General features: G+C 32.0%; 1 protein-coding gene across 1 annotated transcript in view; it reads left to right on the top strand.

Annotated features, from left to right (window-relative positions):
- The window catches only part of LOC127720249 (acetylcholine receptor subunit alpha-like 1), a 36,031-nt gene extending 32,177 nt beyond the window's left edge, over positions 1-3,854 (top strand). Inside the window, exon 6 of the mRNA XM_052226736.1 lies at positions 1,581-3,854. Coding sequence (XP_052082696.1) covers positions 1,581-1,960 — 380 coding nt within the window. The 3' untranslated portion in view covers positions 1,961-3,854. The remainder of the gene's footprint in view (positions 1-1,580) is intronic.
- The last annotated feature ends 11,174 nt before the right edge of the window (positions 3,855-15,028 follow it).

Here is a 15,028-nt window from a genome sequence, read left to right as displayed (position 1 = left end):
CCTCACTTGTGTGAAAAAAGGGAAGAAAGATAATAGATGGACATTAAAACTTCTAAATCGACATGGCTAAAATAGAATAAAAACAAAAAATAAACAATGGTACATTAAAACAAAATAAAAAAACTAAAGACTAAGCAACACGAACCCTGCTAAAACTTGGCTTAATATCAGGTGCACCGGAAGGATATGGAGATTCTGATCAATATGTGGAGCCCGTAATGTTGCTCATGTAAGTACAAACCCAGTATTACGTCCCATTCAGTACATCACATTCGAAAAAGGGAACGGGATTGTATTTACGACATTTCGGACATCCGCTATCATCAGTATAACGGATAACAATCGACCAACACGTGATGAAGTCCGTACAACGTATGAAGGGGTGATTTCAACTTAACCACTTGGAACTCTTGATTTTATAGCTTCCTTGTACGAAACAACCCTCTACCAATAAGAAATGATATGAAATACAAGTGATGGACAATCAAATAAACTTGGAGATATGAACTACATTTACAGGAGATGCTGGAATGATAATTCATAGAAATGAAAAGTTCACAATAGGGAAGCTGAAATCATCTCTTCTGTCGTAAATTTTGGTTTTCAACCTAAGGGAACGACCACTTAAATTCCTAGGTGGGGGACGGATTATGGTTTTTCCTTCTGATCACCAATTTGAAGAGAACATATTTTGTGGTCAAGCTGATGATTCAGTGTTAAATTTTGACCCAAAAAAAATTTGATTGGTGACTCAGACAAAAATACATATCCCCCCACCTTTTGAAGTTAAATTGATGCTCCCTTAAGTGACACAGTTGCCTTGTAATCAATGTCCAAAGTGTTGCTGGTCAATTTTATTCGAAGATTGCGTAAAGTATATTTGGCTGACTGCTGATGACTGATTATTTGAAAGTTGATATATATTTATATTTTCAATTCGTATATTTCAATTTATATTATTTGTTCGGGGATAGTGACAAATTAAACTATATTATCGAAGGGAGATAAAAAAATAAAACGGCGGATAGCAAAAGTAATATTGCACGGTTATTTTTAGAATATCTATAAACTGATTTACTTTGTGAAAGTTTTGAAAAAATATATATATTTTTGATCGAATAATTGAAGAAACAAAATCATCAACTACATTAAAAATTATCGAAAAAATTCACTAATATGATGTAATTGTCAAAGAGATAATATGATATCTAAAAAACAAAATAATTTAATGATTGAAAAAAAAAACCAGAATATATTGCAATGACGATACAAATCTGGTCCGATATTAATAATATAACAATTATAATCTTTGTATGAGGTCAATTTAGTATATATCGACCCAAAGAAGTATATCGACCTCGGAATTCGTCCTCACGTCAATATACATCTTTCAGGTCAATATATCCTTGTATCGACCTCATACAAAGGCTATAATTGTATAGTATATATTATTTCAATTGCCGTCCTAACAAACAACAAGTGTATTCTAAGATTTAAGAAAACTGAAATACTTAAAAGGTTTATTAGCAAAACCGTGATCTTTTAATTTCATATATTTTTTATTTATTTTTCTTTTGTAGTGATAACAATAACGGTAGCATTAGGAATGGCCTTACTTTTGGTAATTATAACAATATTTCTCATGAGTCTGTACAATAAACCAAAACACTGCAAAGCTCCGAACTGGATGCACTCCTTGGTAAGGAAATCCCGGAAGTTTAAGTTAAAGTGCAGAGCTAGGAGAATAACACATCTGGAACAACATCAGGCTAAAGAAGCTGACCGACCAACGGGAGAAAGAGACAACGTGGAAAATAGTGCGCAATTGAAACCATACAGCAACAAGGAGCTTGCAGCATTCTTTGATTATTGTCTGTTTGTTGCTTATACAGTATTATATATTTTGGGTATTATAATATTGCTTATAATAGGAACATCATTGTATGTTATATTTTCATAATTCGACATTTTTACTCCGAAATGAGGAGTTTTCACTGCACGTTTTCCATTAAATTTTCATGTGCAATTTTGATTTTCGATCAAATTTTGAATATTATTAGAATATGTGGTATAATTGCCAATGAGACAATCCTCCACATGAGACTATATGACACAGAAATTAACAACTATTGGTCACCGTACAATAAATAAAATCCATGCGGCTCAGTGAGTTATAAGAGGCCCCGTGATGAAAAAATGTGAAACAAAACCAACAAGAAAACTTACGGACTGATTTATGTACACAAAAATGAACGAAAACAAATATGACAAACAGCGATAAATGACAATCACCGAATAACAGGCTATGTACTGACTGGGAAGACGCATATACAGAATGTGTTTAATGTTTTCAATACGTATATTCTAATATTATGATTGACGTAAAACAAAATAACACACAGTTTGCATTTTTTTCACTATTATCATGATTGTCAATTGTTATATCTTAATGATTATAAATCTTGAGGCTGTCAAAATTGTATCAATAGCCATCGAAATTGTTTAAAAGAGATATCTATAATAAAGCTTTAGCTCTTCAATTTTTGTTTTAGGTTTGAAATATTCAATTTTTTCCTCCCAAAGTATCACCAATGAGACAAAAATTGACGAAATGTGCATGTGTTAAAGTTAGATCTACTTACCTTTCCAAATCACCTGAGATCACCCTCAGTTTTTTATCACCCCCAGATTTTGGTGGGGTTCGTGTTTCTTAGTTTTTATTTTTTTCTATGTTGTGTTTTGTGTATTATTGTTTGTCTTTTTCTTTTTTAACTATGTCGTTGTCAGTTTGTTTTCGATTTGTGAGTTAGAATATCTCTCTTGTGTACCATGTGTGTAAATTATGTATTTTATATCTTACTATACGATTGAGGTTTTTGATTATTGTTGCAGGCTATTATAAATTACATTTTCTGTTCAACTGCAATGCATAGTGTTAGAAGGCAACAAATCAATTGAAGATAAAACGTTCAACTGCAGCATACTCCAGCTCGGTAAACATTATAACAAGCTATAACATTAAATATATATCCCAAAATCTAGAGAAATTGCAAAAAAAAAAAAAAAATATTCAACATTATCAACATGAATTTTAACAGACAAGCAACTATATTAAGAACAACCCCAGACTTGTCAAAATTTGAAGGTTAAGACGGAAGAACAGATGACAGCTGCCTTTTCGGACACGAGAAGGCGACGGAACAAATAATGTGGATAATTGTATAACATTTATATTTTTATTTTATTGTATTATATATTATTTTTTGCTCGACTTATATATTATTTTTGATGAGATAAAATGCAGTGGCCATGATTTGACTTTTTCCTTTCTTTTTTTTTTTGCTACTGAACCATATTCGGTCGACATTCAAAACGTATAACGCAGATGAAAAAAAACTAAATTCGGAAATATCTGATGTTTTGCAAATTTGTATTTGTTTTTCGAGCTGTAAAGGAAATTATATGAAAAACTATGTGCAACAGTGTATGCATTTTGATTTAAATAGAACAACTGACTTGTTACAAGACTTTTGTAATTCGTATGTAAAAGGTAATATGAAAACCAATTTTCGAGGAGGGAACAGACTTGATGCACATTTTAATGTTGGACGTTTGTCATTTCATTAACCTAATGCACGTTCAAGGTAAAATAAATAGGCAAGATTTTTTATCAGATTTATAACAATCATATCGGTAGAAACGTAAAATATAACTAGGATGATCAGAAAGTTCTCTGTATGTCAAGAGTAAATTTCCCGGTTACAATAAATAAATGCAAGGAAAACAACGCAGATATGTAAATGTTTTGACTCGACATATATTTTTTTTTTTACGAATAAACTCTTTGGCGTCGATTTTTTGTTGTTGCTTTCTTTATGCTATGAAACCGTCTTTGGTCGAAATTATCTTTACGATATTTATAATAAAACTTTTTCTATGTCATTCTTGGGCCATTGCGAAGACATTTTCGGAGTTAAAGTGAAGATCCGGACGAATAAATCATCTTAATCAAAGTCAGATTTCTGACATTGACCAACCAAAAGATGGAAGAGTCTGCTGGAATAGTATTTAGGCGTTTACACCGTACACCAACAAGGAGTGAGCTGATATTTTTTGATTTTTTCCTGTTTGGTGTTTTTCAAATTTTTTATATTTTGATTCTTTTGTGTTTTACCAATAGTTCTGAGATTCTCAACATGATGGAAACATGACATTCAATATAAACTACATGTATATTATATGATATGTGTAGTAAAACACATTCTTGTTTTTAACACGTGCATGTATAATGCAAGATAATAATTCCCACATTTGTATCGCATATCAATGCACCAACTATATTTACTAATGTTGTTTCCTAGAATTTGTATAACATGTTTACACAAACGTATCGTTGTAATTTAAGGCAAGGATTGTCTTTGTTGCACTTTATCTCTTTATTTTTCTGCAATGCATACCATATTTAAATGCAGCATGTTTTGATATTGTACTTAAGCAATCACACATGTGTTCGATGCAATCACTACGTTAGTTTTAAACATTATCATTCATGTCCAACAAAACGCTACAAATTGATTGTTGGTTTTTTTTTCTTTTAAAATTGCTATGTTTTACAAGCATACATATATATCTATATCCACTCGAGACAGTTAGATTTTCAAATTTAAAACGCGAGGCTCGCCGAGCGTTTTAAATATTTAAAATTTAACTGTCGAGAGTGGATAAATATCGTATTACACGAGATTTGGTGGCGGAATCTGTTTCTTTAATGATTTTCTAACAATATGCAGGCAAACTTATTCCTTCTGCAAGAAGATGTGTTCTTTCTATGTGACGTCATCAGGCATGGTCGCCTTTTTTTATGCTGTCACAATAGGAAATGCAGAGGAAAGCAAGAAAATTCGACGTCATAATCGAATTTTAAGCAATGAAGAACTGAGATCAAACGAACCACACGTTGATTAAATGTTTTTATACAATTGGTACAGAAAGGGATAAATTGACGAAGAATTAGAGAAATACATTTATATCACAATAGCGTTGTAACACCTGTAACCTTGCAACACTGCGTATGTTTCTGTCCAAGGTTTGATCCTGTAACTGATTGTTTGTCGATGATTCATGTATGTCAAACTCTTTTTCATACATTGTACTGTTTTAACTTATGACATCTTTGCTCATTTATAGGATTTTGCTTGATTTTCATATGATGCAGACATAAATTTGCACTCAGTTTAAATGAGGTCTGGAGCTAGCATGTTTCTTCTGCTAACTATTCTGATCGGACTCGGACTTCTTTTTAACTGTATACTGTGTGTTTATTCATTGTGCATTGGCTAAAGGTATAGGGGAAGGGTAGAGATATCACAAAACATGTTTAACCCCGCCACATTTTTGCACCTGTCCCAGGTCAAGAGACACTGGACTTTGCTAGTCTTTTATGTTTTTTTTATTTAAGTTTATTTATATGTTTTGGAGTTTAATATGACGTCCTTTTTCATTGAACTAATACACTTTTTTATTGAGGGGCCAAATGAGGCCCACCTCCGGATGCGGGATTTACTCGTTGCATTGCAGACAAGTTGATGGCCTTCGGCTGATTTTTTGTTTTGCTCGGGTTGTAGTCTCTTTGACATTTTTCCCATTTGCCTTGTCAATTTTATTAGGTATTAGTTCTGCTCATTATTGAATACCGTATATAAATCTATAATGCTTACATCCCATCATTTAAACTCTAGTGACTTATGTCTCATTGGGAATCATATCAAATCTGAAATTATATTACCTAAAATACAAATATATGCATTATGATACTAAACACCCAGTCTTTTTAATATTAAAATCGATACATAGGACGGTAGAAAGCATGTATATATTTTCGTTTTATAAATAATACGCTTTGACTGATGAAGTATGATACGGTACCGTTTTATCATTAAAATACAGCCTGTTGGTATTTTATTGTGTGAACCTTTATTGTTTAAATTTTTACCGCCGCCATCAAAACACTCTACGTTTGTTCCCGGTACCCTAGGGATATTTATTTATTTTATTCTGTGCTTTAATTGCTATTAAGTAGATTTACTTTATGTTAATTAGTTTTGCTACATTTAATTATTTTATATTATTTAATTGTCTTTCATCAAGTACGTTGCTAAAATATCTAATATCCAGTTCGATATGCTTTTATTGCTCTTAAACACCATGCTTCCATTTGTTTAATTGTTCGTTTTCAGCATCACTCGCAGTTGAACTTAACTTCCCTTTCAAACAATACTATGGCCGGGTTTATATCCCCGTGTTGACTGCATGCTAACGTATGATTTAACTGCTGTTTTAAGCACCAAGGATTTAATCCCTCTTTGATATTATGCTAGCTTATTACTCATCTTATCGTTCTCACCATTTTGACGCATGGCTAACACCCATTTTGGTACCGTGCTTCAGTATGGTCGACCTTTATGCTTCGATCATGTTTTGCAACGTAGAAGAACAAGTGATCAGTAAGCTGGAGTCTCTTATTGACAACATATTAGTTGAATTAGAAGGTAGACATTTTCAACAAATTGTCGGCATTCCTATGGGAATAAACTGTGCACCTTCCTTTGCCGATGTCTTGTTTTTTTATATGAGTCGGAGTTCCTTCAGACAATTGTCAAAAACTAAAAGATTAAAGAAGCCAGATCATTTAGTTTTATATCAAGATATATTGATGATATTCGTTCCATTGTTTATCAAAATTTTCCGATTTGGTTCCATTAATATGTTATCCAGAACAAAATAATTAAAGAAACAACATCACGGCTTTCTCTGTATCATTTTTTAGATTTATACTTAAGCAGTCATCTCACTACCAGAATCTATGACAAAGGAAACTATTTTGATTCAGAAATTATTAATTTCCCCCACGTTAGTAGCAATATACCAACCTCACCTGCATATAGGATATACATTTTCCAACTCATTGTGGTATTCTAGAGATTGCAGCTATTACTCAGACTTTGTAAAACGTCGCCAGTGTATGAGCAGAAAGGTGGTGAACCGGGTTTATGTCAAGGAACATCTCGTCCATTTAAAAAAATTCATCAAATAATATCAAGTAATAAATATTCCGTATCAACTTCACAATTAATTCACGATGATCTTGAAGTATAGATTCTAGGTACTGACGTTGTTTATTATCTTAATTATTTGTTATAGTGTTCTTTTATTTGTCTTTGTGAATAAGTACTTTTGCTGTTTAGTCTATTTAAGGTAATATCCGACGTGACTCCGTATATCCCGTCATTGTGTATTGTGTTATTGTAAATTTGTGTATTCTTGTATTTCGTTTTTGCTAATTTGCTTTTTCTTGATAGATATAAGAACATGTTTTTCCTTGTTGACATATGTGTTTGACTGCTATACCCCTTTTTCTGACATTTTTACCTATGATTTCTGTTTGTTTTGTTCACACACTGTTGTCGATATAATGTAATGGTATGCACTGTCATACCAGTTAGAGGTTTAGTTAGCGACTTAACCAGGTTAAAAACACAAAACAAAAAAAGAAATACCTGTACCAAGTCAGGAATATGACAGTTGTTATCCATTCGTTTGATGTGTTTGAGCTTTTGATTTTGCCATTTGATTAGGGACTTTCCGTTTTGAATTTTCCTCGGAGTTCAGTATTTTTGTGATTTTACTTTTTTTTAGCTTTTGGATTTTCCACTTTGAATTGTCCTCGTAGTTCGATATTTTTGTTATTTTCCCTTTTTTGGGGACACTACTAATTTTTGAGGCCCTTTATAGCTTGATGTTCCTTGTAAGCCAAGGCTCCGTGTTGAAGACCGTAGTTTGACCTATAATGGTTTACGTTTATAAATTGAGACTTGGATGGAGCGTTGTCTCATTGGCACTAATACCACATCTTCTTGTATCTAAATAACAGTACACAAGACACAACATAGAAAAACTAAAGACTAAGCAACACGAACCCCACCAAAAACTGGGGGTGATCTCATGTGCTCCGGACGGGTAAGCAGATACTGCTCTTCATGTGGCAACAGTCGTGTTGCTCATGTTATTACAAACCCGGTAAATAGTCTAATTCGGTAGGTCACATTTGTGAAAAGGGAACGGGATTGTAGTTAAGACATAAGGAACATATCCGATATCATCTGTGAAACGGATATTCCATAACGGTCAACCAACTCGTCATGGCGTCCGTAAAATTTACGAAGGGATGATTTCAACTCCACCATTTGGAACTCATGGTTTAATAGCTTCCTTGTGAGCAGCAACCCTCTTTCAAGGAAATCATGATAGAAAATACTGGCCGGGGAATATCGTATCAATTGGGAGATATATACTCCGTATGCAATCGCTGCTGGTATGTTGCTACAGCAAGTTCTATTAACATAATACAGTAAGTTGCCAGTTGTGCTTTCGATCTGATGAGTGATGCCCTTTTCAGCTAGATCAAGAATCAAGAATAAAATTATTCACCAAGACTAATATCGTGTTGGTTAGGTACTGTGTTGAGTCATTGCAATAAGTCAAATTGATGGATACTGATATAGAACTGTATCATAGGAATCTAGTAACAGCTATATTTTTAGAGAATATACTCAACTTTCCATTTTGTTCTATTTGCTTCAACCTTTCGCAACAATTAATCCAATTGCAAACACTAGAATTCAAGTCGCAATATATGTTTGTTATTGAAATATTTGTCTTTTTGGCTTTGTGGTGACAGTAACATACCACTGAAATATTTCCCAAGACATAATTTATCAACATTGGAAACTGTGGGGTTCATTTGTACTGGTTATTGAGTTATATCAGAATTAATTCTATGTTTTTAGAAGAAAAAACTTTATATGAAACCCATGACATAATAAGAGTTTGAGGGACAATGATACTACTATCCTCCAGAAAACAAACGACGAAGCTTAAGGAAATGATAAGCTATCGTACGCCCTTCAACAATAACAAAAATCAATACCGTATAGTTCGTCAACAAAAAAGAACCATCGACATACAAAATACGATACAACCCAAACAAGAAAAACTAACTGCTTAATAAAAGACACTACGAAAAACAAATATGACAGACATGAACTAACTCTAATCACTTAGTTACAAATTCCCAGATTTGGACGGGCACATTAAGAATGTGTCATTGTACTCCCATTTATCCGCAAATATAAAAATACAAAAAAATTATGCATCATTTATTAGTTGTTTTTAACAAAAAGTCAAATCACAAAAGTACTGAACTGCGAGTAAAATTCAAAACGGAAAGTCCCTAATCAAATGGCAAAATCAAAAGCTCAAACACGTCAAACGAATGGATAACAACTATCATTTTCTTGATTTTTAGTTATTAATTATTATTACTATGTTTTGTTTCATTCGTTGTTGTTTCATTTAATGTTAGATAAAAGATGACAAACATGAAATTAAAACTACTTTAACTTCCAAAGCCGGGGTTGTATTCCCGTTTAGTAAAATGTGTGGGATCGACCAAACATGCACACAATGAACTAGAGTGCAGATACAGTTATAATTAGTTTGGTGTTCTAGGATATGAAAATGCTCATATTATCTCACATAATTTCTACATTGTCCATATCACAGCGAGCAATATTCCAGAAATCATCACCAATTCATTCATAAACAAAAACAAATCTAGCCCTGTTGCATTTTATTTGATTGAATATGAAATCCAAGGAATAAATTAGTACTGTGTGACTGCACTTCTACTCGTGCAGAATACAATTTATAATGTTGTGAAACAAAGGATATACCCTTTATCTTTTTTTACATGCAATTTAATATTTATTATATTTCTCGTCACAAGGATATTCATAAGTTGCTTCCTTTCTTATTATTTATGCAACTAATTGCATCTTTTGAACACCTCCATAATAAATTGTCAGTTGATAGGGGATAGGACAAACGAAATTAGAGAATACACATGTAATGCACTACAACAATAGCTTCCTATCCCGGGTTAAAGACTTTGTAATCTATTTTTTAAATTTTGATACACAACGGATGTATGTTTTGTTAACTCTGACATCCAATTCAATATATCAAATAAATATGTAATGTTATCTTCGTAACCAGGATATTCTTTAATATATAATTTTGCTCAATTTCATACATTTAATTGTTGTTTTGTTAAAACTAAATAATGCATTCCTTGGTACAAATGTAGATAAAGGATATGACATACGAAATAGGAGCTAATTTTAAATTTTAAAGATTGATAATACAGTATGAATTATATGATATCGGATCTAACACTATTAGTTATACAATGTGTTAGTGACCTAGTACAATAATAAATATAGTGGCCTATCAAAAGTGATGAAGTCTTCTATAAAAAGTCTTCCTTATGAACACTTATTTACCGTATAAAAATAAGAAGATGTGATATGATTTCCAATGAGACAACTCTACAACCGAGACCAAATAAAATAGAATTTAACAATATAAGTTACCGTATGGCCTTCAACAATGAACAACCCACACCGTATAGTCGGCAACAAAATACCTCATAATGACAAATGTAAATCAAGAAACATATTGACCGATTTATGAACAAAACAGTGAACGAAAAACAAACAAATATGGTAGACTCTCGTGTTATTATTAAGACAGACTGAATGCCCTTTGTAGGGATATTGCAGGAAAATATGCAAACCATGTGGGTTTATAGAAGAAAAAACATTAACATTGCATGATCGTGTCAGGCAAAATATGTTTTAAAAGTCAACATAAGATACATAACGCTGCGTATTAACAGTCCAAATTGTATTTTTAAAAGTCTTTTGGGTTTTCAAAATATTTGGCTGTGAGCTATCCTGGTAAAAATTAAACCAGTAAAATCTTTCTTTCGGGGTGCACTGTAAAAGTATGTTAATCCGGTTTATGACAACGGATATTTATTTCATATATGTTTGCAATTTGTTGACAACATAATAATATATATTTTCATTTCACCAGAGAAAATATCCATCTAGCAGATTTTGTTTTTGTGTTGGTGCATGCATTGATATACTACGCCATTTTAACAATTGCAAAATTGGTTAGAATATGGATATATGAAAAGCAATAGGTGTTATTTGCTTAAATTTATAAAAGCGTTACAAATAATTACGGCAAAAGATACAATTTTCTGTTCCCTGTTTTTATTAGTTTTTTGTTTTTTTGCTGTAATGTCCTTTATGACACTTCTTACGGTGTAAATGTTTCCTAACTCGTTCGCTATACCACTTGTTTTCATTGAAAATTTATATTTTAATGAATGTAGTCTTTGAGTAACTAGAAAATCATTAAGTAAGGATATTGATTAAACTTTTATATAATTCTTCCATAGATACACATAATTGGTTTTTAAGTTAAGTATCTATATCGTTCTTATTTTAACGGAATACAGCGTACAATTTTACGGTATTGCTCTTTGTAAAGCCTGTTAATTTAGATACTATGTCTGCATATTATTGATCTATGAATTAAGGATGAAATAACGTAAAATTTACAGTTTGTTCTATTGATGTGTTGTTAAATCACGTTTACATGTTAGAAGAATTGAGCGCTCACATACTTTTCAAAAATCGAAACATGTTATTCTAAACAGATAATAAAAAGGTAACACTAAAAAAAATACAAGTTTAAAGTCAATGATATTATTTATATCGTCATGATCGAAAGGAACTACTGTAAAAGGTACATTTGTAGGTTTCAGGTATATGTGATTGGCTAAGAATATTTTTACTGAAATTCAAACGATATCATTAAAGACAATGCTGCATACCCTTCAGAAATAACATACACCTTTTAACAAAATTGCTGTTTTGTGATACAGCCGTAGAAACACTCCAAACGTATTATTGTTTTTTCGTATTAAAGTACATGTTTCTCATTGACGAAAGATATACAATTATAAAAAGACTCTTACATCGATCAGTTTCATTTTTTTAATGATGCTACCCAACATTGCCAGTAGTGATCAACGTTAAACCTAAAGAGTGTTGCTGCTCTAAATTAACCTCATTACTATATGATTACAGTCTTGGACAATATACGTCGTCATGTATATGATGAACCACTCGGTCATATAACTGTTAAATCTGAAACATCATTCACAACATTAGGATAAAGAACCGTTCGAGTATTTATAAATATTGTACTAAATAAAGACAACAGTTGTATACCGCTGTTCAAAAGTCATAAATCGATTGAGGGAAAACAAATCCGGGTTAACAACTAAAACCTAGAGAAACACATCAACTATAAGAGGAAAACAACGAAACAGCAGAAACATTACCATAAACAAAATTATTCTACTATTTAACCAGTTTCCTTGTTCGAATCAGACACATTTTTTTAAATGTAAGAGGATACAATAATGTTATCATTCATGAGAAAGTGTACAAAACAGTGGCCTTAGTTAATAATGAGGATACTCTGCAAGAATTGCAGAAGATGAACAGTTGTGGTACTGATGATGGACCTTTTTTTTAAGAATCTTGCATAAGTTAGGTCTAACTATTCATAGCTCACTCAGGATTCGAATTTGTCAAAATAATCTCCCCATTACCCCAGCTAATTTTTAAAACGGTAAAAATTAGAAGCCATTGTAGGGATGACGCGCTGCCAATTAAGCTCTTAAAAACCGATCAATTTATCCACGTAGCACCATTACGATCCGTACATGCCAGTTGTATTTGAAAAGGCAAATGTATGTACTAACAATTGAAGTTCATTTCTGCATTTAGACAACATAGAATAATTGTCTGACCGGTGTAATTATCAGGTGAAATTTTCGAAAGTTCAAAAATAATTAAAACGACTCTAATTAAATATGTCGTGGAAGGGCAGATTACAAATTATCAGAGGTTGAAGACTAATAAATCTAGATTTCACACACAACCAAATGAAGCATTTTTGAATATATGCATTTTTAAGATCCACTTGTAAAGTCGGTCGTCAATTAATTTTAGTAAACAATTGCCATTCGAACATACCGACTCTGGTGTTATGACTCATTAGAAAGGTATCTCACTTGACCCGTATATTTAATTGTTTAGCACTGTGAATATTTAATGTTATTTTAAAATCAACCTGCAGCCTGCCTAGATATATGAATATAATAGAATTAGAAGCGAGATGATATATCATATATTTTTGTTTCATACGTTTTCAAGATATAATAGTCGACTCAAACACACCCAAAACACAAAAAGGTGCACTCGACTCTCTCTTTTCGATGCAATTTTTGCCCATTTTTACGATTTGTTCCCAAAAACTGTCGCTGGTGGGGGGGGGGGGTGGTGGGGGGTTGATGGAGGGGTGGCAGAGATGCAATCCAATGCTTTAAAAAGATCAATTTACTATCTTTCGGGCGGAATTTATGTTTATGCACAACAAAGATCCACTTGCATTTGCACCTACCACAATCGACTGATTTTATTAAAATTTATTGTTAATTTAAAAGTTTACAAATATCTCAAAGCTCCATACTATAATTTAAGTAAAAACACGTATATTAGATGCCTAAAATCCTAAATTTGGCACCTTAGAAACAGATGTAAACAATTTAAATATACCAATTTTGCTTTATTACCTTTTCTAACAAAGAGTCCTTTTTCGTTTGTTTAATTTCAAATGGGTATCCGCTTGAGCTGACAAAGAGAAAACTCGGATGTTTACGACTTTCTCTTACTTCAGATAGAATCTAAGGTTGTTATCAACCAGAGGACAAATTCATCTTTCAATATCTTCAATGTATACAAATTGGAAAATACAAATTTTTGTTGATCTACCGTGAATGATAATCGTGAAGCGGGTAAAAAATAGCAAAATTACACACAATATGCATTCGGGAAATATGTAAATCTTGAAAATGACGCAAAAAATGGTTGAGATTGAGTCAGATAGGGAGGGGGGAATCAAAGAACATTCAATACATTCTATAGTCATTCTATATTGAAACCAAATCCTCGCAGAAGGCACGTCAAAATTGCTAGTAAATCACACATATCAAGACAAATAACTAATTAATCTAGGCAAAGTCATGAACTTAAACTATTGGTAACGTGACAAACCCAGTAAAATAATGAAAGAGGCACAACAGAACAGTTTTGAGATACATAGGGAGACATGATGATGCAGAACACAAAGTAGACATATTTTAGTTAATTGAATTTCTCGACAAACATGCAAAAATATTATCTCCTTAACATATAATTATCAACAAATAGCAGCCGTTTAAAGTAAATTTAAAACAAAACGTATGAGAATACTATGAACATGTTTCATAAAGAATATTTATGATTATATTTTATATCTTATCGCAAGCAGTAAGTTATCAATGAAAATAGCGGTTGAAAGATGAACGATCAAAATCAGCGTTAAAGTTAAATTAAATACATCTTCAGGAAAACCTGAATAACAGTAGAGTTTAATAGTAATGTTTGGTCATAAATTGTAGTTTATCTGTTCAATGCTTTTAAAAAAGAACTCAAAGAATATTCAAACGATTGGACTTATAACTAAAGATAATTATACAATTTATTCAAACGAATGGAAGATTAAACAGCCTTTATTGCAACGTGATCAATAAGAAAGACGAATGTTAAAGTTCCCAAAAGATTGCATCTAGCCGGATATGTAATCGTATATTATTTCTCACTGGAAGTAGATCTTAATAGATAATGTCAAATTAGACTAAATGCGTAATGGCATATAATTTCCAATTTAAAACATGGTAAGAAGCGATTTCGCGTCTGTATCTTTTGGCTCATTATCTATTTTTTAAATGTTTTAAATGTGGTATCTAGCCGGATATGTCATTAAATATTATTCGTCACTGGAGATAAATCTTCATTCACAAAGACTTATCAAATTAAATGTACAATTGCTAATCATCTATGCATGCTATTGAAATAATTGTAAAAATTTACTTCGCGTTGGTTGATTTGGATAAATTAAATTACTAAATATTTTATCGAAATATAAAATAGATTGAAAAAAA

The sequence above is a fragment of the Mytilus californianus genome, unplaced genomic scaffold (assembly GCF_021869535.1).
Source record: "Mytilus californianus isolate M0D057914Y unplaced genomic scaffold, xbMytCali1.0.p SCAF_11, whole genome shotgun sequence".
Taxonomy (NCBI): Eukaryota; Metazoa; Mollusca; class Bivalvia; order Mytilida; family Mytilidae; genus Mytilus; species Mytilus californianus.
The sequence above is the reverse complement of the archived record's forward strand: the minus strand, read 5'-3'. Positions and strand labels throughout refer to the sequence as shown.